The sequence below is a fragment of the Schistosoma haematobium genome, chromosome 2, assembly GCF_000699445.3.
Source record: "Schistosoma haematobium chromosome 2, whole genome shotgun sequence".
Lineage (NCBI taxonomy): Eukaryota > Metazoa > Platyhelminthes > Trematoda > Strigeidida > Schistosomatidae > Schistosoma > Schistosoma haematobium.
The window spans coordinates 42,902,021-42,928,024 of NC_067197.1; the positions used below are offsets into that span (position 1 = coordinate 42,902,021).

The following is a 26,004-nucleotide window of genomic DNA, read 5'->3' on the forward strand; positions in this document are numbered from 1 at the left end:
CCCATACTAGGAAGGAATGGTCGTTCAATGCTTCTAGGTTTCTCATACATTCAACTATTATATAAATAATACACATAAATAAATAGTTTCTCATGGAAAAACAAAGTGCATTTTATAAGAAACAAAAAACAACAAATTACCACAATTTTCATCCATTATAACACTACTTCTACAACCTTCCGATTCTGCATCAAAACCATTTTGATAATATATATTTTCATTTAATGGTGTTACTGTTGTAATAGCTGAGTAATTATTGGTATCTATAATCAAAAATACACCATGAATAACTATACAATGAGGTCTAATATACTTCAAAAGGTAGTCAACAACAAAAAACTGATGAGCACTATTAATTGATTGATGAAATTTATAATTATTATCTACTTAGTGATCAAACGATAAACATGAAATCTGAATATTATTAGAAAGAAAGAATTGTTAAGAACCATAGTATGTAGGAGGTCAGTGGTTTTTAAACCATGTTGATAGATGTAGATGGATAACCGCAATCAGTGGTTAGAGATCTTCGGTAATATGGATTAGAATCTGTCAAAATTAGGCAGATGAATTCACTGTTTATATTTCTGTATACTAATATTACCTTCGAACATGCCTTCTAGAACTCTATTCTTCAGGTTTAGTTATTCTCATCATCGTTCCTATTACATTATTTAAAATTATTTTCAATGGTTAAGATCATGAGTTAGTTGAAGCTAGACCACCATGGTAAACCTGGAAGCACTGAACTGCCCTTTTGTCCTATTGTGGGACCCCTCATAAGTGCGCATACACGACCTCACCCCTGTGAGATTCGAACCCAGGACCCACTGGTTTCGCGCGCGAGCACTTAACCACTAGAACACTGAGCCGGTACCCAACGGTGTTAATGTTTAACTTCAACTACTCCACGAAATTGAGCGACACATTCACCATTGTTTTCAGTGAGTTACTATCTCTCAACAGACCTGGTTGAACTCCACTGGTCACTACTTATATGTTATACATCTTGTTAATTCCATCTTATCGTGTTAATTTGGTATGGCTACTTAAAATACAATTGAAAAGCATATGAAACTCAAAACAACTATCTGCAAGTCAACATCAAAGTTAGAATCTTCAATACGAACGTCAAGACAATTCTACTGTATGGAGCTGAAACTTGGTGAACTACTACAACCATCATCAAAAAAATTACAAGAATTTATAAACAATTGTCTACACAAAATATTCAATGTCCGTTGACCGGATACCATCGTCAACAATCTACTGTGAGAGAGAACATACCAGCACCCAGTTGAAGAGGGAATTAGGAAAAGATGTTGGAAGTGGATAGAACATAGATTGAGGAAATCATCAAACTGCATTTTGAGGCAGGTGCTTACTTGGTGTAATAAAGGGAAACGGGAAAGAGGAAGGCCAAAGAACTCATTACATTGGGAAAAATGAATAACACCTGGAAAAAGCTGGAAAGGATTGCCCAGGACAGAGTTGGTTGAAGAGTGCTAGTAGGCGGCCAACGCTCATCCATGAGGGTAATAGGCGCAAGTAAGTAACTCAGGTCAACGCACTTTTTCATCAGGTTTTACTTTAATTACGACTGACTGATCACCTTTGATTTAATGTTTTCGCAAATGTAATTAAAACCGAGTTACGCATGGATAGTAAAATTATGAAACTGCTCAGTTGTATTTTTCTGTACACCAACCATCTACAGAACATATCTACAAATCTTAAACAGACACAACAACTCTACGTAAATGATCTTCTAACAACTAATTCCTGCATAAAACGTAGTTCAATTTTAAGCAAGAGAAACAAACAGAAAACATAAAGATGAGTTCTATTTCGATTTATTTATCTATTTATTTGGACACATAAATATTGATACAAAGGGGCACCGAATATATATGCACCACAAAAGTCGCTTGATTTGTGTATGGGCTGTGATAGTCTCCGGGTACTCAGACCGAAGCAGGTGGTTTTCTTAGGGGGACACACCATGAGCCTTCAAATTAGATGTCACTTTTCGTCCTCTCAATTTCGTGAACAATAGTAATACCGCCAGAAGGCAGTGAGTAGGACTTCTCTGGCAGTAACTGTATACGCGTGGTTATGTGAGAGTATTTCGAGAGGGAGACCGGACTCTCCCCACCCTCGGCCGTACCAGGGCATTTGGGGTTATCAGAATTATGTGATATATTTGTGCAATGCATTTCCAACAATGTGATCACATATATCTTTATTTCCGCTTACCTTTTAATTTGGTTAGTTGGCTTATTTTTCATATTAAATGTCTTTACAGGTATATGTTCAGTCAGATTGTTCGAAATGTATTACATAATTTGGATAACTTTCATCTTCTCATTGCATTATCGAAATTTATCAAAGGGATTGATGGTTATGTATTTTATTATAATCAGAGAAGGGTTTTTGTGAATATTATAGTAATTTAGTAGTTGAATTCATGAGTAAATTGAATTGGAGAGATCAATATTCACTCTACCCTCGCATTCGTCATCCTGGTGATTCATGCATTAAGAAGACTAATATTCAATCGACCCATGAACTAAACTATTAAATTACTAAGAACACCACAAATCTCCCTCTCTGATTATAATAATCGTATAACCGACAGTGACTATCTCCAAGAGGTATTTCCTGGAGTTCTATTGAGAAGCCATGATACCTTTCTTATCTTCTAAATACAGAGTCTTATTTCGGGATTGGTTTAAATCTGTATCTATTTGAATAACACCATGATAATCTAGCTTCAAATGGCTCATGATCTCAACTATTGAAATTACAGCAATCTCCACAAAACCCCTTCTGATACTAATCGACATATGCTCACTAGTGACTGGCTTCAAGAGGTATTTCATGGAGTTCTAGTGAAAAGCAGTGACAAGTGGAGTTCAACCTGATCTGCTGTGAGGCAGTAATTCACTGAAGATAATGATGAACGGTGGCTCAATTTCGTGGATTGGTTGAAGTTAGACAATAACGCCGTTGGATACCTGATCAGTGGTCTAGAGGTTAAGCGCTCGTGTGCGAGACCGATAGGTCCTGGGTTGGAATCTTGCGGGGCAGGATTGTGGAAGAGTTTCATAGTAGGACCATGGTGGTCTAGCTTCAATTGACTCATGAATTCAACTAATAAATTATGTTGACAAATTCCTTCAAACAACCGAACATCAGGATGTAAACGTTGGATATTTCAAAGATGAAATTACAATTTATATTCCATGGAATTAAATTCAAATGACATAAATAGAATAATTTATTGTTACCATATCCATGTTCATCATATCCAACTTGAACATAGTAATAAAGTTAATCTATGATAGATAAAAATTAAATGAAATGATATGTCCCTATCATTTACAGTTGGGAGGAAAAACCCGACTCACACGTCCTCGTCGTGCCTCATAACTAATGGGACTCAGTCCCATGAACTAACATGAGCGGTAACCCAGATGGTAGAGATTGGACTGATCACCCACTTGACTGATACCCACAAAGAATCACAGGACAATTACTCCAGGGTCGAAAAACGACAAAACTTTCACAAAAATGGTGCACGCAATGTACGGGGATGCTATCTACGGGGAAAACTCCAATCGATTGCAAAAACAGCTATTCTAGCCCCAGTAGTTGTGTCGTGCTTCGATGTGGCCTGTTTATCTTCAAAAGGGCCTACTAGGCTTTACCAACTTGTTTGACTAGAAGGGGTGGCATCATTTAAAGTTAGATTAGGTATATATTCTAATTTAACTGAAAATTGCACATCATATATATATTACAACTAACCTTGTGCTGATGAAAGTACACCATCTACAATATAGAATATTTCTTCTGGTTCATTAAAATTATTCAAAGGTGATTGAGACAAGTCTTTTGAACATGTTGACGGTTGAACTGTGGAAATTTCCTGTTTAGGTATATTATTATTTGTGTGTAAATAAGAATCCGTTTCTATAGTATCCAATGCAGATGTAGCTTGTAATGAAGATAAATCATGTTGATTATCCTCTAAAGGTGACTGTAATTCGTCGTCATTATTATTATTATTTTCATCTAATTCCTTCACAAGTCTACAGTTACTATGCACTGAAGAATTCGCCAAAGTTTCCTTGAATTCAAATTACAAAGTTGTATATATAAAAATTAGTTTGGTTCATTTGTAGAACTATACAGATACATAATGAAATAGCCAAGTCAACAATTAAAGCAAATGTCCAAAGCAAAACGACAAATAAAAGCCCATGATGAAAAAACATCTTTAAATTAATGAAATCTTTTAAAGCCAATCAATTGAGTGGTAATTTTATGAATGCTATTATCATCAGTCAGTCAGTCAGCAACAACATAGAACTTCGTACGTACGTACATCAGTTCGAGTTGCCATACAACATTGGCACACAGATACCATTCTCGATTGAAATGCCATAGTGGTAGAGGTAGTAAGAGTATAAGCAGTAATCGGAAACATTAGGGTTATTCAAGGAGTATAATTCAGTGAAATAAATTTGGAAAGAGAAAAAGAAAAGGGACATGAAGAATTCAGAAGATTAGAAATTTGGAAGAACAAAAGAGTGGATGCACCTGTGCCATTGCAAACGATTTTGGACCATGTCATTCAGGGTCTCTAATCATCGGTTGCTATCGTATCGCGGATCCCAATCAGGTAGTCTACGCTTACCAACATGGCTCAGTCCACTTGTCAGTGATTTCATGGATTTGTGCCATGTTTTGGTTTGGTCGCATCTAGCTTTCTTCCAACCTACTCCTACACCATGAAACAACATATGTCAGGGCAGTCGGTGATTGGGAATACGTAACACATGTCGCAGTCATCTAAACTGATGAAGTTTTACTACCTCGTCAATTGATTTGCCATCCTTAATTAGTACCCATTTCCTAATAACTGCATTAATTACTCGATAGTCCCAGGATATACGAGCAATGTTTCGAAGACAACTATGATCGAATACTAGTAACCCACCAATATCCTTCACTCTTATCGGTCACTCCATACTGTTAGTTACCATGTTTCCACAAGTGTTAATAGGTTGATGAGGGAATTGTCAAAGTTCTAGTAAGAAACCATAACTAGTAGAGTTAATCCATATCAGATAGAGACATATATCTACCTCTGACAATGAAAGATAATTGCACAATTTCATGAATCGGTTAAAAATTCAACATTAATATCACTGAACCCCTACTCAATGATTTAAAAGTTAAGCATTCACATACATAACCCAAAGTCCTGGGTTCGAATCCCATGTATGGAAAATAAGAAACTTACAATCAATATATTTTAATTAAAAATATAATCAATAAATTATAGTAAAAACAAATGAACTCCAAACATTACCTGCTCATTATGATCATCCTTTATATTATTATTATTATTATTATTATTATTATTCATTATATCATTGGTAATCAATTGATTATTGATATTGATTGATTTCAATGTTTTTATTGATTGATTATATGATTTAGAGAATTCATTGATAAACCAATCATTATTCATCGATATCATTGTATTTGATCCATTTCTATTCTGATCTATATTATGTAATAGTTATTATTATTATTATTATTATTATTATTATTATTATTATTATGATTGAAATACTTTCCAGTTCTTGTTTTAATCATATCAATATGATGATGTAATTCAATGACTGATTGACTTTTATTAAAATTGAATTTTTCTATATTCTCATTATCATTTTCATCATTTAAACTAAATTCACTACTATTTGTATTCATATTCGATTTGATATGATCTTGATCAAATAAATCAATATTGAAATCATTTAATGATGATTGATAATGATCAATAAAATGATTAATTTGATTCATTGAATTATTTAATGATAAATTATGTATTTCATCTTCAGGATCTGGACTAGATATAAATGAACCATGATTGATTGTCATTGAAGAGAATTCATCTGAAATGAAATAGACAATGATTATTTCTCTCTTTTGCTCTCTTTCTCTTTCTCAAACTAACAATTAATTTCAATAGTTGAAATCATGATTCAATTGAAGCTAGACTGGGATATGTGTTAAGTATGCCCAACCACTGGTTTCTTAGTCTGAAACACTAAAGTTTATTGTTCTAACTATGTATTGACAATGTTTGTTTTGAGTTCGGATTTGTTAATTGGATTAGGAGAAGTCAAAGATCTGGGTCATTGTGACTGATTCTGAGCCATTGACGCAACAACTCGACCCAAACTAGGTACTCTACACCTTGTTTACTAGTCTTTCAGTGCAGTTGTCAATAACCTCATACATTAATATGTCCTCGTGATTTGGAAGTCTCTAACCTTCTCCAATGTATCACTACACTTTTCAGGTAGTTGGTGGTCGGGTATATGTTATGTATGTTCCAAGCATCTTACTTGATAAATTATTACTACCTAATCAGTCAATTCACAAACTTTATCTAGTGCTTTATGCCGAAACTTAGCATTGTTCGCTCATCGATTACAATATACATGAGCAATGCTTGAAATACGAATATCCTCTATTCCTAATAGCCATAATTCAATATCTGGAAAGTAGAATAAAGAATACTGGTATTAAAATACATGATAGCTACTCAATAAAATAGGTTTTATATCCAATAAAACAACACTTATGTCCAACATTATCACGATGAGCATCATGATAAGGTATTATAAACAATTTAAGAATATCCATTAGAAGGTCACTTAGTCTCCAGTGAATTAAAACTGTACTCACCATATGGTATAGGAGTAGGTTGGAAGAAAGCTAGGGGCGGCCAGACTAAAACATGACACAAATCCATGAAGTACACTGACAAGTGGACTGAGTCATGTTGGTAGGTGTAGATTACCTGGTTGGGATCCGCGAGACGATAAAAACCGATGGTTAGAGACCTTGAATGACACATTACTCAAAATCGTTTGCAGTGACACACGTGCATCCACTCTTTGTGTTCTCCCAAATTCTAATCTTCTGAATTTTTCATGTTACTTATCTTTTTTACAAATTTATTTCACTAGATTATACTCTTTGAATAACATCTTCAAACCCTAATCTTTCCGATTGCTGCTTATACTCTTACTACCTCTACCACTATGGCATTTCAATCGAGAATTGTATCTGTGTGGTAATGTGGTATGGCAACTCGAACTGATATACGTACGAAGTTCTGTGTTGTTACTGACTAACTGAGACCACCATAGAAAACTTGGAAGTATTGGATGGCTTTTTCGTTCTAGTATGGGACTCCTCAGTTGATTAAGTAAAAAGATTGGTTTAGTAAACAGTTCTCTTCTTTCGATGAGTTCATTCACAAAACTATACAATCGCAAATATGTATGCATTTATTGTTTCAGGATAACAATCAGTCAGTCAGTCAGTCAGCTACAACATCGGACCAGACAAATATGTGCATCAGTTCAAGTTGCCCTACCTTATTAGAACAAAAAGATTAACACAGGATTCATAGAAGTAGTTAATTCAGTGATGATGGTGGTGGTGGTGATAATAATAGTGGCAATAAAATCCTGTTAAACATGATAACAATGAAGTAGAATAAACAACTGACAAGTCCCATATAACACGAAACACGAGTCCGGGATTCCACTGCTAGTCACTGTCCATCTATGCTTAAAAAGCATTAAAATGTTATTTTTTTAACTAGGGAAACTAATAATAATTTATTAGTTGAATTCATGAGTCAATTGAAGCTAGACCACCATAGAAAACAGGAAAGCACTGAACGGTCATTTCTTCCTATTGTGGAACACTTCAGCAGTGCGCATCCACGATCCCGCCTCGCGAAATTCGAACCCAAGACCTTTAAAAATACTTTTATTATTTAGAACTTGAATATTAACCATGAAGATAGATAAGGAAATTATAATTGGGAAATGAAAGCTCAACATGATACAATAAAATGCTGAATTTGGTATGAAATGTAATCAGGAGGATTATAGAAACAGAAGCAAACTAGTTGAGGGTAAAAGGTCTATAAAGAAGATAAAACACGAAGTAGATTATTATAAAGGGAGGAAAATATGAAGGAGAAATAAAATCATGAGACATTAAGATCATAGTAGAAGAAGAGGTTGTTCCACATAGTTCTCGATTTTCCAAATATATAGCTACTGCTTCAATAATGTTAGGAAGATGCACTGACTTTGGCAGTCTATTCCAGTTACAATTTCCCATCTATCTGCATGATAAAGTATATATTTACGACCGTAAAGTGTTGAGAATGAATTCACTGAAAACAGAACTTTTCGTTGAACCAATCTTTCTTATTATATTGTCTTAATGGGTATATTCCATTTAGTTAAAAATACAAACAATTTACTTTCCAAGAAATCTACAAGTATAACATTGACAATCAATGACATATTATTCCTTATACATATCATTTCATTCGATTACTTAAGTTCCAATATTCATAGAAGAATTATTTATCAAAGGATGACTATAAAGATCACCATTTCAATCTTTGGTACTATATTTACATGAAGAATAAACATTTCAGTATAGTAAGTGTTAAGTCGGCTTTCCGAGAACTGCAACGGAGCCTCCAGAGGCCCTAAAGGAGCCGAAGAGTCCTAGCCAATCAGAGCATGATGGGACTTTCTAGAACATCAATGTGGCGTGCTACTATTGGTCAGTGGCATAATATGCCTTTTAGCGGATTGGCCAAAATATGACGCTAATTTATCAAATGTTAACATCTATAAATACCCGTGTTTTTCTGTACAAAAATGAACCTTTGGAGTAAAGCGTTTTCGCTTATTTTGCACCTTTTTCTCTCGAGTTCAGGTCGCTACGTAGTTCTAGCTTGCGAGTTACCAGAATAGCTTAGGAACCAAATAAAGCGTTCAAATTAACAAGACTTATCAGTAAGTTAATAACTAACTTCTTATTTGATCAAACGTGTCCTATTTGTATTGTAATAAACGAGAACACAAATGGAGACAATCGAATGTACTGGACCACAAAATTACAGCCCATCTTAGTAAGATCTAAAAACCATACAGTAAATACTTAACTTGCAAAATGTCAGTCAGTCGTCTTAGACTTCAGTGTTCCTGTATTACCATGCCAATCACTTTTTGTTCCCGTTCTTTCCTTCTAGATCTTCTTGATCTTCTGCTGCCAGACATTCTATTCCTAACTAGTGTTATATACTAAATATGTCGATATAATTAGCGCACATCACAGTATTATTCAAATTCATTGAAACAATTGAGTAGGAAATGGATTCAAATAATTCAACTGAGGTATGATAGATTGTTGAATTGTATCCTTGCGGCGCTAAAAGCCAATAATTTGTCGTGATTAATTATTAATTCCATCTCCAGATAAACAACAATAATTACTTTGAAAATATTTTCTGATATGCTTTTCATCTAAATATGACATTTCATCCACAGTCTCCGACCACTGGTTACGATAGTTACATGGACCCCAACCAAGCAGTCTGCATCTACCAACATGGCTAAGACTAGAATTTAGTGACTTTACAGACTGATGCCACGTTTTGGTTTGGCCGCTTCTAACTTTCTTCCAACCACATCCAACGCTAATCAGCATTGTGCATCGTGGTAATCGGTGTTCATGCATACGTAAAACGTGGCCCAACCATCTTAGTCGATGAAGATTTACAACCTCATCGACTGACTGACCATCATTCCCTAATACCCTGTGCCTAACTTACCCGATGATCCCAACAAATGTGAGCAATATTTCCAAAACATCTCTGATCAAATATTCGCAACTCACGAGTATCTTCTACTTTTAATGGCCACGTTTCTCAGGCGTAAAGTGGAACAGAATGAACTACTGTGCAGTATGTTAACAATAAACAAACTAACTTAACTAGACTATGTAACATGAGTTCCACATTTGAAAATGATAAATAAAGTCGTATGAAATTGTATCAATTAAAAACTTACTAAACCCTTTTATCTTTGATGATTCATTCCAATTTCTGTTAGAATTATTTCTTGTATTGAAGTTATATTTTCTACGAACCGCATAACCATATCCAGAAGATGGAGAAATATGTGGGCTAGAAGAAGGCCATGTCATTGTCATATTGACATCATAGTTCCCATAATCAACATAATTAACAGGATGACAAGATAGACTAGAGTGTGAAATAATTCTTGGAACACCTAAATGATTCGAAGCTATATCTCCAGCATAATCCCATTTTAAAACATCATGGTTATCGGAAATTACATCTAATTGAGCGTAATTATCTCCTTGTTGATTTCTGTCAAAAGATCCCACAGTTTGACTAGAAGAAATAATTTTCTATAGTGTAGAAAATATGTTCAAGATTAGAATATATAATGGCGATGCTGAAACAGCACAAAGTCTATTCCAAAGGTATAAAAGATATAAGACACTAGAGTAACTGTTAGCATCTTGTCATTTTATGCGAAACATCGAATCATTTTTCTCATACTTATTAACTACTTATAAATAAAATAGTAGTAATAGTAGTAAAAAGACATCTAATGGAAATTTCGATAATTAGAATAAACTGTGTCTGAAATTCTTCATACTCATAAATTATCACAAACAATAAAACCAAAATATGACGAATTTGTGACTACTTCATCTGTTTCTTGTTATGATTACATGTTAAATTGTAGACCCGACCGTTGTTGCTACCATGACGTGGTGGTCGGGCTTGCCTATCATGATGAACCAACCGAGCTATAATGGCTGGAACAATCGTTCCTCAAGGTTCTACCATGCCACATTGGTCGATTCAACAGCGGTAAGAACAAAAGCAACAAACCCAAAGTGCGAACGCGAAGTCGTACTGCTGCCTGTACAGAGGTGTGACAGCAGTAAAGTGTTTCCTCCAGACAACCAGCATGACAGCCATGCTGCCTTCTCACAAGGAGGGATGGAGATAGAAAAGGTCGACCCCAAAGATCCACACCTCACATTATCCCACGGATATCCGTCTCCAGCGATAAGGTCTCAACAAGTACGGACCCAACACGAAAATGACTCGCAAAAGGTCGTGTGTGACCGACCTCAAGCAGTTGTCCCTTGGGCACTACGGTCACACTTTCAGGTCACTAAGACCACCTCTAATCCAATTTTGTTTTAAGGTGTCTCCAGAAGAACCCTTCCACGGTGTGAGCAACCGGTAAGTGATAACCGCTCTCATACCTCTAACAGCACTCAGGACCACTGTATTCATAAACTGCAGACTATAGATACGCTCCATACAAAGGTTAGAAATCAACAATTATGACTGTGTTTGGTTTGGTTTAAAATCGGAAAAGTCATTATTACCCAACAGTAGTTTAAACTGCAACTAAAACACAGATTAGATAATAAGTGAATTTAGTCTTATTAAAAAAGCCTGTGCTTTAACCTAGTATTATGTTCTGCAATCCTATGAAACCACTATTGCTCTCCTTAAAGTTGATCAGTAAACTTTGCAGAGGAAGAAAAACAAGATTATGTAGGTAACTTTATCCTCAAAATCCAAATAGTAACGTTTACCGCTCATGAATAGTCATGTGGGTAGTGACTTTGGCTAGACTAATAATTCATCGGATCTCAAATCCCACTCATTTATTGTATATCACTTAACATGCTCGTTTTCTTCAACATACTACACCACGACAATTTCCTCCTCTATCACTGATTGCTTACCCCAGTTACGTTTTGTCCACCAAATGGTACCTGTTACTGTAATTTGAAATCTCATGCGATTCGTTTGAAAAATGAGAATGGTTTGGTATGTAAAACTCACATTTCTTCACCATTTTCCAACTCTAAATTAACGTTTTCTTTAACCAGGATCCCTTACGTTAGGTTTACTTCATTATTATCGCAGTCAAATGCATTATAGAATCTTTTGGTTATCTATCTTTCTTATATGGTTTTTACTATTTTAAGGACATCGTAGTTATTCTCCTACGCGGTGATTGTTTACCAGTTCAATGTCTCTTGAAGGTCGAAGAAAACTGGTTGTTACCTGGCTTTTTATGCTTGATTAACTGAACCCGATGAAAATAGAAAGCTATTGGGGTTTATTGAAAATGGCAGTCAGTGCTATCAGTGTTGCTTTGTTGGTTTCATTAATAAGACTAACAATTCGAACTTAACTGGATGTGTATATATATGACTCACAGGAATAACATAGTCAAAATATCTTTCATGGTTGTAAACAACTTACTTCCATTAATGGATATGGTGATGCTTTTTTTGAAATGAATACCATTGGAGTGTGGCATTTTGATTGATTTAACATTAAAATTTCATTATTCATATCCTCTAAAAAGTCGATAGAGGATTTCGCGTTTCTTACACTGCTATTTACTGCTGGCATATAGTGAGAGGTTGTTGGGGTTGTTAAATCGAATAACTTATTAGGAACCAGTGACAAAAATGAAGTCTGTAAATAAAAAAAGACTGCCGGTTTTAATCAGCACAACAAACCTGAATAAATGAAAATCCTGATACATAGTTCTGTCATAGCACTCTCGTAAACTATTCGGGTAAATGAACACACCAAAATCCACAACTGGTCTCATTTATTTGATTATGTCAAGCTTATTTTACACCATAGTAATACACATGGGTTTTCTTCTGTGAATATAAATAAATGTATGAAATCACTAATTCCAATAGAAGAATTATTATAGGCACCTATTGAGAATATTAGTCTATACACCAAGGTCCTCAAATACAACACGGAGAACAGCAATCCATTCACTCTCGATGGCGAAATCCTGGAAGATGTAGAATCCTTCACATACCTAGGAAGCATCATCGATGAACAAAGAGGTTCAGATGCAGACGTAAAGGCAAGGATTGGCAAAGCAAGGGTCGCATTCCTACAGTTGAAGAACATATGGAACTCAAAACAACTTTCAACCAATATCAAAGTGAGAATCTTCAATACGAACGTCAAGGCAGTTCTACTGTACAGAGCTGAAACTTGGAGAACTACAACAACCATCATCAAGAAGGTTCAAGTATTTAAAAACGATTGTCTACGTCAGAAACTCAACATACATTCGCCGGATACTATCAGCAACAGCCTTTCATGGGAGAGAACAAACCAGTTTCCAGCTGAAGAAGGAATTAGGAAAAGACGATGGAAATGGATAGGACATACATTACGCAAATCATCAAACTGCATCACGAGGCAAGCCCTAACTTGGAATCGTGAAGGGAAGCAGAAAAAGGAAAGCCGAAGAACACGTTACGTCGGAAAATAGAAGCAGATATGAAAAGGATGAATAACAACTAGAAGGAGCTGGAAAGGATTGCCCAGTACAGGGTTGGATGGAGAATGCTGGTAAGCGGCCTATGCTCGTTCACCGGGAGTAACAGGCGTAAGTAAATAAGTACACCTAAAAGTTGACAACATAAATGTTGATGTGATTCGAATGTGATTTCTGTGTACAAAAGAGCCACACTCAATGACTTATTCTACCAAAGCCTTGGCAAATTGTAAATGCGAATTACTGTCTTAAAATTCACCTTCTTTTTGTAAAGCAAACAACTGCTTCTTTCACTCCCATTAACTATCAAGTGCTACTAACTCTGAACTCCGCCTGGAGCCCTTCTGGGGTTACTACCGGTCCCATTGCCCGGATAAAGGAGGAGGAATGGGCTTGGGGTTAGCGACCTCATCATTTAGAAAAGTAATTCGCCAAAAGAACGCTAATCAGAAAAAAATTCAAAGCTACTAACTCCTCGGCATATTACGTATCACATGTTCGATACCTGAAATCTTTGATAATTTTTAATTACTTTGGTAAACGATGCAATACCTCTCCATATTCGTAGACTTCCATATTCCAAACTTGAGAAAACCTGACTATCAATGATAATTTCGTTTAGTAATTTTATTTTATTTTATCTAAACACATAAGCATTGATACAAGGAGGCACCAAATAGATATGCATCACATAAATCATTCGATTTAGGTGAGGGCTGAGATATTGCCCGGGTTACTAAATAAAAGCGAGTGGTTTTCTTAGAGAGCCACATTCGGAACCTTTGACCTAAAGGTCTGATCCACGAGGCAGTGGAGCAACGTTAGGAGATGCAGTCTCATGGTAGCCGGTGACCAGTGATTGGTTCATACGCCGCTTGTTCCTTTGGGATACTGGAACACATGTACACCATTGGTTTGGAATGAGGGTTTTCCAACTCCCTCACGTGGACCCTCCGTGTAAACTTACCCGGCTAAAGCACCGGACACTCGCTTTTCATCCTCTTAATTTCGCGAACAACAGTAATGTCACAAGAACGTATTGAGTAGGACTTCCCTGCCAGTTGTTGTATGCACGTGGCCATGTGAGAGCATTTGGAGAGGGATAGTTGACTCTCCCCACCCTCGGCCGTTTCAGGGCATTGGATGGCCCATTCAACAATTTTCCTCTATTTTATAGTGGACAACTGCAAGCAAAACTAACTATGAGTACTATTGCACAGCCCAAAAAATGATGTCATCAAAAGAAATTCTTTCGTTGAATTATTTTCATTTATTTATTTATGACATAATGGGTTAACTTCGTAATAATAAAAATCATATCTTTGTGGCAGATGGGAACATTTATCAACTGAAATGGTCATCGGATATACAAAAATCCGGTAAAATTGATATAACAGATTGTTTAAAATATTTTTTCATTCTCAAGTAGACTGTAATAATACATTAATAAGATAATGAGATTAGTTGCGTTATATAAGATTCAGGATTCCCGACTCAGAATAGAGAACCAGAGTATAGACTAGATAGTACTTTACTCAACACAATTACAAGCAGTTACTCACAGCGAGTCCAGAGTAGAGATCAATAAGAGGAAAAGGATTCACACATATTTAGTGGTCAGTGGGCTACTTGCCTGTTTGTCCACTCACAGTGACTAATCTTATTGTACTTTCACTATCACATATCAAGATTAATCTGTTATTAAATTATGTAAAGTCATAAAATAGCAGAATGCACCCATTAACCAAACAATAGAGTTCTGTGCTTAGTTGGAATGAGACTGGGTTGGTGCTCTATTATTTGGACGCTTAAACTCTGACCATTAAATCACAATTTTATGCTGATATTCCTTTGTTGAAGTCTAAAGAATCAACCATCGGCAAACATATAATACATGTGAATCAAACTATTGTATGATGAATAGTTACCAATAGAACACATTCACATCCCTGAAAAATGTAGAGGAACGTTATTTTCCCACAACAATTAGTAGGAATTGTAAGTAAATAATCATAATTGAACTAATGCTAAGGTTAAAGTCAACCTCTAAAACCTAATAAAGATAGTCATACTGGATCGAATGACAGAGTCTACAAATTTCTAGAGTTCTTTCTAAAATTAGCAAAGCAATCAAGCAAATACTACAATGGAAATTAACTTCCAATGTTCAACGCTTAATTAAAGTTTTAAGGGCTATGGTTCAGCTCATAATGTACTCATCAAACTATTGCTAAGTCAGGCTATGAAGAAGCTGTATTTACTGAATCATAGCGACTACAGCTTATTTCCACTAATCTATGTTCAAAACAACCAAAACAGCGTACATATAAATGATGACCTTTGGTTAGGGTTATAACTGAAACCTCATGTTTTCTCTCAGTGTCTCTGTTTCACTTATCCCATGATCATGATACGCCGTGAAACTCAAAAAGGTGTGTATGGTCTATTCGTATCATATTTATCTCCGATTTGGTGACGAGATTTTGTATTCATCAGAAAATCTAGGAAGAAGTTTGAACTCTTGGTAAGTAAAATCGACTATGGAGGACAGACAGAAACATGCATTGATCTCAGCTGGTATACTGTACAACAGATAAGTAATAATATAAATTTGATTGTCACCAATAAGAAACTGATACCAAAACGTACGTAGATATCGTAACTTATGTAGGAGGTTATGAGTGACTGGATTGGACTATTTTCGTCCAAATCAAAATTATAATCTTAAAAACAATCACGATAATAACTAAGGCACTCTTAATAACAATAAAATATATACTACTATAGGAAAATTACAATATTAATGACTAAAATACCTCTGATTCACTTGTCAAATTTAGTTGATTTGGGCTAATTTCTGGATTGTGTGGCATGGTAAATCCTTCCGGTGTTTCACGTCTGTTGTGTGAAATTTGTGGAGTGTCCTGTTTAGAATCAGTTACCGCAGATGTTGGATCACTGATTAGAGAACTTGTCATCGGTGTCGAATCAGGTCGAGTAGACAACGGTAAATACAAACTATAGTTTTAACGTACAGTTGGCAGTGGCAAAGACGTATTATGTTGAAAGTCTTCAACTAATTTGCATTCCATCTAGTTTAAAACAAATAAAGTATGTATGTCACTATTATGCACATATTAAAGTTATTCAACAGTGAAATTATGCTAAACTAGATAAATACCTGACAACATCTCTAGAACTTGGGTAATTCAATTTCTAATGATGCAAACTCTGCCATTCCGATAACTTTCTAAATCACTCATACTTCAGAGGAATTAAAGCTTTGACGGAATACTTTGTCAATAAAACTATGCAATCAAGCTTAATCAGGTGTACAAAAGTATTAAATGTAAATGCTTACATCATTATAAATGTTTTGATAATGATTAATTTCCTCGAACTTCACCTGACTGTTGTTGCCACCATGACGTGGTGGTCGGGCTTGCCTATCATGATGAACCAACCGAGCTATAATGGCTGGAACAATCGTTCCTCAAGGTTCTACCATGCCACATTGGTCGATTCAACAGCGGTAAGAACAAAAGCAACAAACCCAAAGTGCGAACGCGAAGTCGTACTGCTGCCTGTACAGAGGTGTGACAGCAGTAAAGTGTTTCCTCCAGACAACCAGCATGACAGCCATGCTGCCTTCTCACAAGGAGGGATGGAGATAGAAAAGGTCGACCCCAAAGATCCACACCTCACATTATCCCACGGATATCCGTCTCCAGCGATAAGGTCTCAACAAGTACGGACCCAACACGAAAATGACTCGCAAAAGGTCGTGTGTGACCGACCTCAAGCAGTTGTCCCTTGGGCACTACGGTCACACTTTCAGGTCACTAAGACCACCTCTAATCCAATTTTGTTTTAAGGTGTCTCCAGAAGAACCCTTCCACGGTGTGAGCAACCGGTAAGTGATAACCGCTCTCATACCTCTAACAGCACTCAAAACCACTGTATTCATAATCGACCTCCCTCGAACGTCGATTTTAGTTTATGTGTTCATCGTTTTCACCAAAACATTAAAGATTTGAAAATTCGTTGACTGAGAACAAGTTATATGATTAGTTTTCCTTTGTCTTAAAATAATTGTGATAACTTCAGGCATTTGAACTCGGTCGAGAGTAATATTACACAGGATTCATTTTCTTTTCATTTCATCGCCTAAATCTCTTTTGACAACACTTTTTGATCAAATGTTACTATTTAAACGACTACATGACGTGAAATTAACTGGTTTTATTGAACCCATAACGATGACGCAAACTTACTAACTTCCGATTAAGGCAATCTAATCTTTAAACTTTTTCGAATTCATCATGAACATTGAACTGAGTAGCCACACCAACCTAACTAGACGCCACAAATGGCCTAAAGCGTAACTAAATATCAGAAAGTGAGCATTTCAATTTGCAAAACTTTATTACGAGAATATTAAGTAGTGGGCAGAAATGATATTACAAAACGAGCGATGTTGCGAAAAGCAGGGACATATACATTTATTTGAGTCCTTTTCAACCCTCTAGACGACCTATTTTCCGATTGTGCCCATATTGCAGTACATTTTCTTATCTATATTTTTGAGTAACTACCTAAACATGCTAAACAGAAGATGTACTTACATGCCTTTGTAAGAAGCCCACAAGCCATCGCGAGTCACGATACTTTAAAGCTAGAGAAGAATTATACCACAGGGTGGTGTATTTTTCAACATAACATGCCTTTGAAAAGCGAGATATTATATTGTGATTAGTGGGCTATTTGCACTATTCAATGAAAAAAAACCCATCGACTCTAAACTGATAGTAAACCTTTGAAATTGAGGAATAAGAGCGTTTAATCAATATGACCAAACAAGGTTCTGAAACTGCTATCACTGTAAATAAGTTTCGAGAACTAGTTCATGTATGAAAAATATAGGCATATAGAGACATACGACCCCAAAGCAATTCAAGTCTGAAACTGAAATTTAAAATTTCCATTTTGGTTGGAGTTATATATATATTGGTTTTGGCAGTCTGATTTTTAAGCATTATTCGTATGGAGCTCACAACACCAAGTAGCGTCTTTGATTAAAAACACATGTATTACTCGAGCTCCCAATTTTGGGGAAAATTTGACACATTTTGTGGAAGCCGCCATAGTAAATTTTGGGGAAATGGCACAAAAACACCAAAATTCCCCTTCAACCTTAGTCAATGTCATTTGACTTTGGGGACTTCCCAAAATTTCCCCAAACATTGGTTAATGTCGTTTGATTTCGGGAGTTTACCCAAAATACCTCAAAATTTCCCCAAAGTTCCCAAAATTGGAAGCTCGGGTAGCTATCCCTACTCACATTCCCATGCAAGTTTTCATGAAACTGACATTTAAATTTTGAAGAAAGATTTTTATTTAAAAATAGCCGTTTATAAAATAAATCTGTCGATATAGTCGTCTCTCATGAGTTTTATCTATAGATAAAACTATAGAGTTGTGGTGGACCATAATTGTCTACCCTCACTGAACAATGCTAAAACGTTATACTTTTTACGTAACTCCTTGCTTAAACAGCCAAAAGTTATCTGTACTTAAAAGCATAATAATCATGAGACCTTGATTTATATGTCGCCGAACCAGTTTCTTTAATCTCAAAATCATCAGTAAAGATTACTGTGTTGCATTATCGAAAAATTTTTGAAAGTACCAACAATAAAATCAGATCATTTACTCTACAAGGCTTGTTCCCAGAACCAAGTTGATATGACGCTAAACACAAATAAGTGTACGACAAACTTACTAATGTACTGATACGAACAAACAAAACCTTCATTCAGTTTCAGCTTTAAAAATAAATGAGGAAAGGTCTTCCTGTGTTAGTTTTTGTACTATTAATCTCTTAGCTTACCCGAATTTTTTGAAAAAGTCGACATATGGAGCTTCAACAACGTGCTGAGGTAATAAATTCTACTCGCAGATGTTTCGTTGGGAAAGTCGATTGTCAGCTATCGCTTCCCGTATCTTGACATCGTCAGCATAAAGAAAAACCGACGAGAACACGATTGGTTTCATAAAAATATTTATTATTATAAACAACTGTACCAGTGTTTATTTTAATATGCTTTTGTTTGACTGTGCTAATGACAGCTATATTGTGCTTCCATTCTTATTCTTACACTTTGATTGTGACTTCGCGCGAATTCGGTTACGTTCTGTAACCATGCTTGTATCCTGCCACGATCTCGGTATCCTTTCGATACCACGAGATCGCCAGCGAATATAGCTCGACTTGGTCCATTAACTCCCTTCTGATATTTGGCTTCTCGGGGATTTTATGGATTTATTTGGTTACGTTCAACCTTCGTCTTCTGATTTATTTGGCACGCGATCCTTTGTAGCGGTGTTCATAGTTAGTCTCGACTCGACACCACGCTACAGTCTGTTGGGTTGCATGGATATTAAGTGTTAGCACATTTAAATGGTCTTTTGCTGCATCAAAGCCACAAATCAGTGCGAAGAATATTAATTTAGCTCTCTCTGTCTTGTAGTTCATTAGTTGGATTGATTGTTGCTTCCTAACTTCAGATTAAGGTTTGTATGGTAAGGACGAAAGGCCCATTCCTTTTCTAGTGTGCTTCTATGAGTATCCAGTCTTCTCTTGAATGAGTCAATTGGAGATGCGGACATCAATGCTTCGGGTAACAGGTTACAAGGATCGATTAATGGGTGTGAAAACCTGTATGCTACTGATATTTTGTTCATTCTTGGCTTTCCTACTTGCATGCTTTGTCCTTTGATATGTCCCGATTTAGTGGAAAGAAAAAGAGAGAATATGTTAGGTCCGAAATTATTTAGTATTCTATACATCAAAATTAGATCACCTCTTAGCCTACTAAAGGACAGACTAAAAAGGTTTAGCTTTTCAAGCTGTTCTTTGTATGGTAAACCCTGGAGTTCTGGAATTGCACGGGTAGCTACTCTCCCTACTATTTCCAGGATATCCGAGTCGCCTTTTAAACAGAGGCTTACAATCTGAACGCATTTCTCAAGCTTAATTCTCACTAAGGTCGTGTATACTGTAGTGAACATTGTAGTATCTATCTTTGTGAGTGTCCGTTTTAAAGCCCAGAGAGTTCAAAACCCCTTAGCTGCGACCTCCCGGCAGTAGCCACCCCAAGATCGTGACTCACTGTCACCCTAGATCTTTATGAGACCGGACCACGGGTAGAGGCACTTCCCCTGTGCTGTACCTATTAACTTTTGTGTCCCCAAAGTGCATGCAAACACCTTGCCAGTTTGATAGGCGTCAGCCACTCCTCAGACGAGTTAATTACAATATTTAAGTTTTCAAGAAGTGCGCATACATCCGCGTCTCCCGCTATTTCTTGCCAGATTTTTACATCGTCAGCGTATAATAATACTGGGGACTGTACCATAGCTCAGAGATCATTTACATATAGTATAGAAAGTAAAGGACCAAGGACAGGGCCTTGAAGTATTGTCCTAAGTACTGATCTCCAGGTGGAGCACCTGGAATTTACTTTTACTTTCTATCTACTACCTGCCAGAAAATCCACTTTAAAAGAGGTTCGGGAATACCAAGATTTTCTAAATTCCATAGCAGTTCATTTGTTGGCACCTTGTCAGATGCCTTACTGGTGTCTATGTAGACAGCATATGCTGAGTTTCCGTTGTCTAGCGCTTTTATCTAATATTCCCTTGCTATAAGGGGGTTCTTTGTGCAAGATAAACCCTTTCTGAAACCATGTTGTTCACTGTTTAACAGGTTGTTGGTTTCCATAAGTGTCACTGTGGTCTCTTTGGCTATTCTTTTCAATATTTTTAACTACAACAATGGTGAGGCTTGCAGTTCTGTAGTTCGATGGAAGTTTTCTTGGTCATGTTTTACGTATGAGAGTGACAAGTGCATCCTTCCAGTCCATAGGTAACACACCTTGGTAAAGTGAGATATTAAATGTCACAGTCAATGGGGCTGCGATATACTGTGCAATATGTCTCAGGATTTTATAGTGTAGTTCGTCTGGTCCTCTTGACGTTTCCATGTCCAAGAGCCTCAAGTGCATCGTTTCTGTCAAAGTCCACGGTGAGCAGGAGGTTTGTTGACTTTGTATTTGGGTCTAGTTCTCCGTCTAGAAGAGGTTCCTGAGTCAAAACTACCCCAAAGTTGTTTGTCCTAATATTTCTATATCTATTATTCGTAGGGAGCTGTTTAGGTGTCTCGATGAAAACAGGATCGTTTCAGAAAAACAGCATGGTTTCAGGATGGTTTATTCCTGTCTCACTAAATTATTTGTGGTTCTTGAAAGCTGGAGCTCTCTTAAAGAGTGGAAGTAGCGTACATTAAATTCAGCTAAGCTTTTGACAAGGATCTTCACGACTGACTGTTATATGAATTAAGAAATATTGGGGTTGGAGGCGTTGTATTAATGTGGATAAAAGACTTCCTAGTTGGGCGCCAACAAAGTGTGCAGGTGAACTCCAAGTTGTCTAGCGGGGAAATTGTGTATGGCAGAGTGACCTAGGGTACAGTTTTGGGGCGCGTTGTTCCTCTAGTATGTAAACGACTTTCATCGTCGGTTTTTCTTTATGCTGACGATGTCAAGATACGGGAAGCGATAGCTGACAATCGACTTTCCCAACGAAACATCTGCGAGTAGAATTTATTACCTCAGCACGTTGTTGAAGCTCCATATGTCGACTTTTTCAAAAAATTCGGGTAAGCTAAGAGATTAATAGTACAAAAACTAACACAGGAAGACCTTTCCTCATTTATTTTTAAAGCTGAAACTGAATGAAGGTTTTGTTTGTTCGTATCAGTACATTAGTAAGTTTGTCGTACACTTATTTGTGTTTAGCGTCATATCAACTTGGTTCTGGGAACAAGCCTTGTAGAGTAAATGATCTGATTTTATTGTTGGTACTTTCAAAAATTTTTTCGATAATGCAACACAGTAATCTTTACTGATGATTTTGAGATTAAAGAAACTGGTTCGGCGACATATAAATCAAGGTCTCATGATTATTATGCTTTTAAGTACAGATAACTTTTGGCTGTTAAAGCAAGGACTTACGTAAAAAGTATAACGTTTTAGCATTGTTCAGTGAGGGTAGACAATTATGGTCCACCACAACTCTATAGTTTTATCTATAGATAAAACTCATGAGAGACGACTATATCGACAGATTTATTTTATAAACGGCTATTTTTAAATAAAAATCTTTCTTCAAAATTTAAATGTCAGTTTCATGAAAACTTGCATGGGAATGTGAGTAGGGATAGCTACCCGAGCTTCCAATTTTGGGAACTTTGGGGAAATTTTGAGGTATTTTGGGTAAACTCCCGAAATCAAACGACATTAACCAATGTTTGGGGAAATTTTGGGAAGTCCCCAAAGTCAAATGACATTGACTAAGGTTGAAGGGGAATTTTGGTGTTTTTGTGCCATTTCCCCAAAATTTACTATGGCGGCTTCCACAAAATGTGTCAAATTTTCCCCAAAATTGGGAGCTCGAGTAATACATGTGTTTTTAATCAAAGACGCTACTTGGTGTTGTGAGCTCCATACGAATAATGCTTAAAAAATCAGACTGCCAAAACCAATATATATATAACTCCAACCAAAATGGAAATTTTAAATTTCAGTTTCAGACTTGAATTGCTTTGGGGTCGTATGTCTCTATATGCCTATATTTTTCATACATGAACTAGTTCTCGAAACTTATTTACAGTGATAGCAGTTTCAGAACCTTGTTTGGTCATATTGATTAAACGCTCTTATTCCTCAATTTCAAAGGTTTACTATCAGTTTAGAGTCGATGGTTTTTTTTTCATTGAATAGTGCAAATAGCCCACTAATCACAATATAATATCTCGCTTTTCAAAGGCATGTTATGTTGAAAAATACACCACCCTGTGGTATAATTCTTCTCTAGCTTTAAAGTATCGTGACTCGCGATGGCTTGTGGGCTTCTTACAAAGGCATGTAAGTACATCTTCTGTTTAGCATGTTTAGGTAGTTACTCAAAAATATAGATAAGAAAATGTACTGCAATATGGGCACAATCGGAAAATAGGTCGTCTAGAGGGTTGAAAAGGACTCAAATAAATGTATATGTCCCTGCTTTTCGCAACATCGCTCGTTTTGTAATATCATTTCTGCCCACTACTTAATATTCTCGTAATAAAGTTTTGCAAATTGAAATGCTCACTTTCTGATATTTAGTTACGCTTTAGGCCATTTGTGGCGTCTAGTTAGGTTGGTGTGGCTACTCAGTTCAATGTTCATGATGAATTCGAAAAAGTTTAAAGATTAGATTGCCTTAATCGGAAGTTAGTAAGTTTGCGTCATCGTTATGGGTTCAATAAAACCAGTTAATTTCACGTCATGTAGTCGTTTAAATAGTAACATTTGATCAAAAAGTGTTGTCAAAAGAGATTTAGGCGATGAAATGAAAAGAAAATGAATCCTGTGTAATATTACTCTCGACCGAGTTCAAATGCCTGAAGTTATCACAATTATTTTAAGACAAAGGAAAACTAATCATATAACTTGTTCTCAGTCAACGAATTTTCAAATCTTTAATGTTTTGGTGAAAACGATGAACACATAAACTAAAATCGACGTTCGAGGGAGGTCGATTATGAATACAGTGGTTTTGAGTGCTGTTAGAGGTATGAGAGCGGTTATCACTTACCGGTTGCTCACACCGTGGAAGGGTTCTTCTGGAGACACCTTAAAACAAAATTGGATTAGAGGTGGTCTTAGTGACCTGAAAGTGTGACCGTAGTGCCCAAGGGACAACTGCTTGAGGTCGGTCACACACGACCTTTTGCGAGTCATTTTCGTGTTGGGTCCGTACTTGTTGAGACCTTATCGCTGGAGACGGATATCCGTGGGATAATGTGAGGTGTGGATCTTTGGGGTCGACCTTTTCTATCTCCATCCCTCCTTGTGAGAAGGCAGCATGGCTGTCATGCTGGTTGTCTGGAGGAAACACTTTACTGCTGTCACACCTCTGTACAGGCAGCAGTACGACTTCGCGTTCGCACTTTGGGTTTGTTGCTTTTGTTCTTACCGCTGTTGAATCGACCAATGTGGCATGGTAGAACCTTGAGGAACGATTGTTCCAGCCATTATAGCTCGGTTGGTTCATCATGATAGGCAAGCCCGACCACCACGTCATGGTGGCAACAACAGTCAGGTGAAGTTCGAGGAAATTAATCATTATCAAAACATTTATAATGATGTAAGCATTTACATTTAATACTTTTGTACACCTGATTAAGCTTGATTGCATAGTTTTATTGACAAAGTATTCCGTCAAAGCTTTAATTCCTCTGAAGTATGAGTGATTTAGAAAGTTATCGGAATGGCAGAGTTTGCATCATTAGAAATTGAATTACCCAAGTTCTAGAGATGTTGTCAGGTATTTATCTAGTTTAGCATAATTTCACTGTTGAATAACTTTAATATGTGCATAATAGTGACATACATACTTTATTTGTTTTAAACTAGATGGAATGCAAATTAGTTGAAGACTTTCAACATAATACGTCTTTGCCACTGCCAACTGTACGTCAAAACTATAGTTTGTATTTACCGTTGTCTACTCGACCTGATTCGACACCGATGACAAGTTCTCTAATCAGTGATCCAACATCTGCGGTAACTGATTCTAAACAGGACACTCCACAAATTTCACACAACAGACGTGAAACACCGGAAGGATTTACCATGCCACACAATCCAGAAATTAGCCCAAATCAACTAAATTTGACAAGTGAATCAGAGGTATTTTAGTCATTAATATTGTAATTTTCCTATAGTAGTATATATTTTATTGTTATTAAGAGTGCCTTAGTTATTATCGTGATTGTTTTTAAGATTATAATTTTGATTTGGACGAAAATAGTCCAATCCAGTCACTCATAACCTCCTACATAAGTTACGATATCTACGTACGTTTTGGTATCAGTTTCTTATTGGTGACAATCAAATTTATATTATTACTTATCTGTTGTACAGTATACCAGCTGAGATCAATGCATGTTTCTGTCTGTCCTCCATAGTCGATTTTACTTACCAAGAGTTCAAACTTCTTCCTAGATTTTCTGATGAATACAAAATCTCGTCACCAAATCGGAGATAAATATGATACGAATAGACCATACACACCTTTTTGAGTTTCACGGCGTATCATGATCATGGGATAAGTGAAACAGAGACACTGAGAGAAAACATGAGGTTTCAGTTATAACCCTAACCAAAGGTCATCATTTATATGTACGCTGTTTTGGTTGTTTTGAACATAGATTAGTGGAAATAAGCTGTAGTCGCTATGATTCAGTAAATACAGCTTCTTCATAGCCTGACTTAGCAATAGTTTGATGAGTACATTATGAGCTGAACCATAGCCCTTAAAACTTTAATTAAGCGTTGAACATTGGAAGTTAATTTCCATTGTAGTATTTGCTTGATTGCTTTGCTAATTTTAGAAAGAACTCTAGAAATTTGTAGACTCTGTCATTCGATCCAGTATGACTATCTTTATTAGGTTTTAGAGGTTGACTTTAACCTTAGCATTAGTTCAATTATGATTATTTACTTACAATTCCTACTAATTGTTGTGGGAAAATAACGTTCCTCTACATTTTTCAGGGATGTGAATGTGTTCTATTGGTAACTATTCATCATACAATAGTTTGATTCACATG

At 36.3% G+C, this 26,004-nt stretch overlaps 2 protein-coding genes across 2 annotated transcripts in view; one reads left to right on the forward strand and one right to left on the reverse strand.

Moving 5' to 3' along the window:
• Nucleotides 1-19,052, reverse strand: part of MS3_00007019 (uncharacterized protein) — a 57,691-nt gene extending 38,639 nt beyond the window's left edge. The window contains exons 1-7 of the mRNA XM_051215275.1: nt 19,000-19,052; nt 16,103-16,378; nt 12,233-12,451; nt 9,975-10,338; nt 5,381-5,969; nt 3,811-4,132; nt 141-263 (exon numbers count right to left, since the gene is read on the reverse strand). Coding sequence (XP_051068476.1) covers nt 141-263; nt 3,811-4,132; nt 5,381-5,551 — 616 coding nt within the window. The 5' untranslated portion in view covers nt 5,552-5,969; nt 9,975-10,338; nt 12,233-12,451; nt 16,103-16,378; nt 19,000-19,052. The remainder of the gene's footprint in view (nt 1-140; nt 264-3,810; nt 4,133-5,380; nt 5,970-9,974; nt 10,339-12,232; nt 12,452-16,102; nt 16,379-18,999) is intronic.
• Nucleotides 19,053-22,080: 3,028 nt separating this feature from the next.
• The window catches only part of MS3_00010842 (uncharacterized protein), a gene marked incomplete at its 5' end in the record, with an annotated part of 28,730 nt that continues 24,806 nt past the window's right edge, over nt 22,081-26,004 (forward strand). Inside the window, 2 exons of the mRNA XM_051219245.1 lie at nt 22,081-22,182; nt 24,806-25,081. Coding sequence (XP_051068477.1) covers nt 22,081-22,182; nt 24,806-25,081 — 378 coding nt within the window. The remainder of the gene's footprint in view (nt 22,183-24,805; nt 25,082-26,004) is intronic.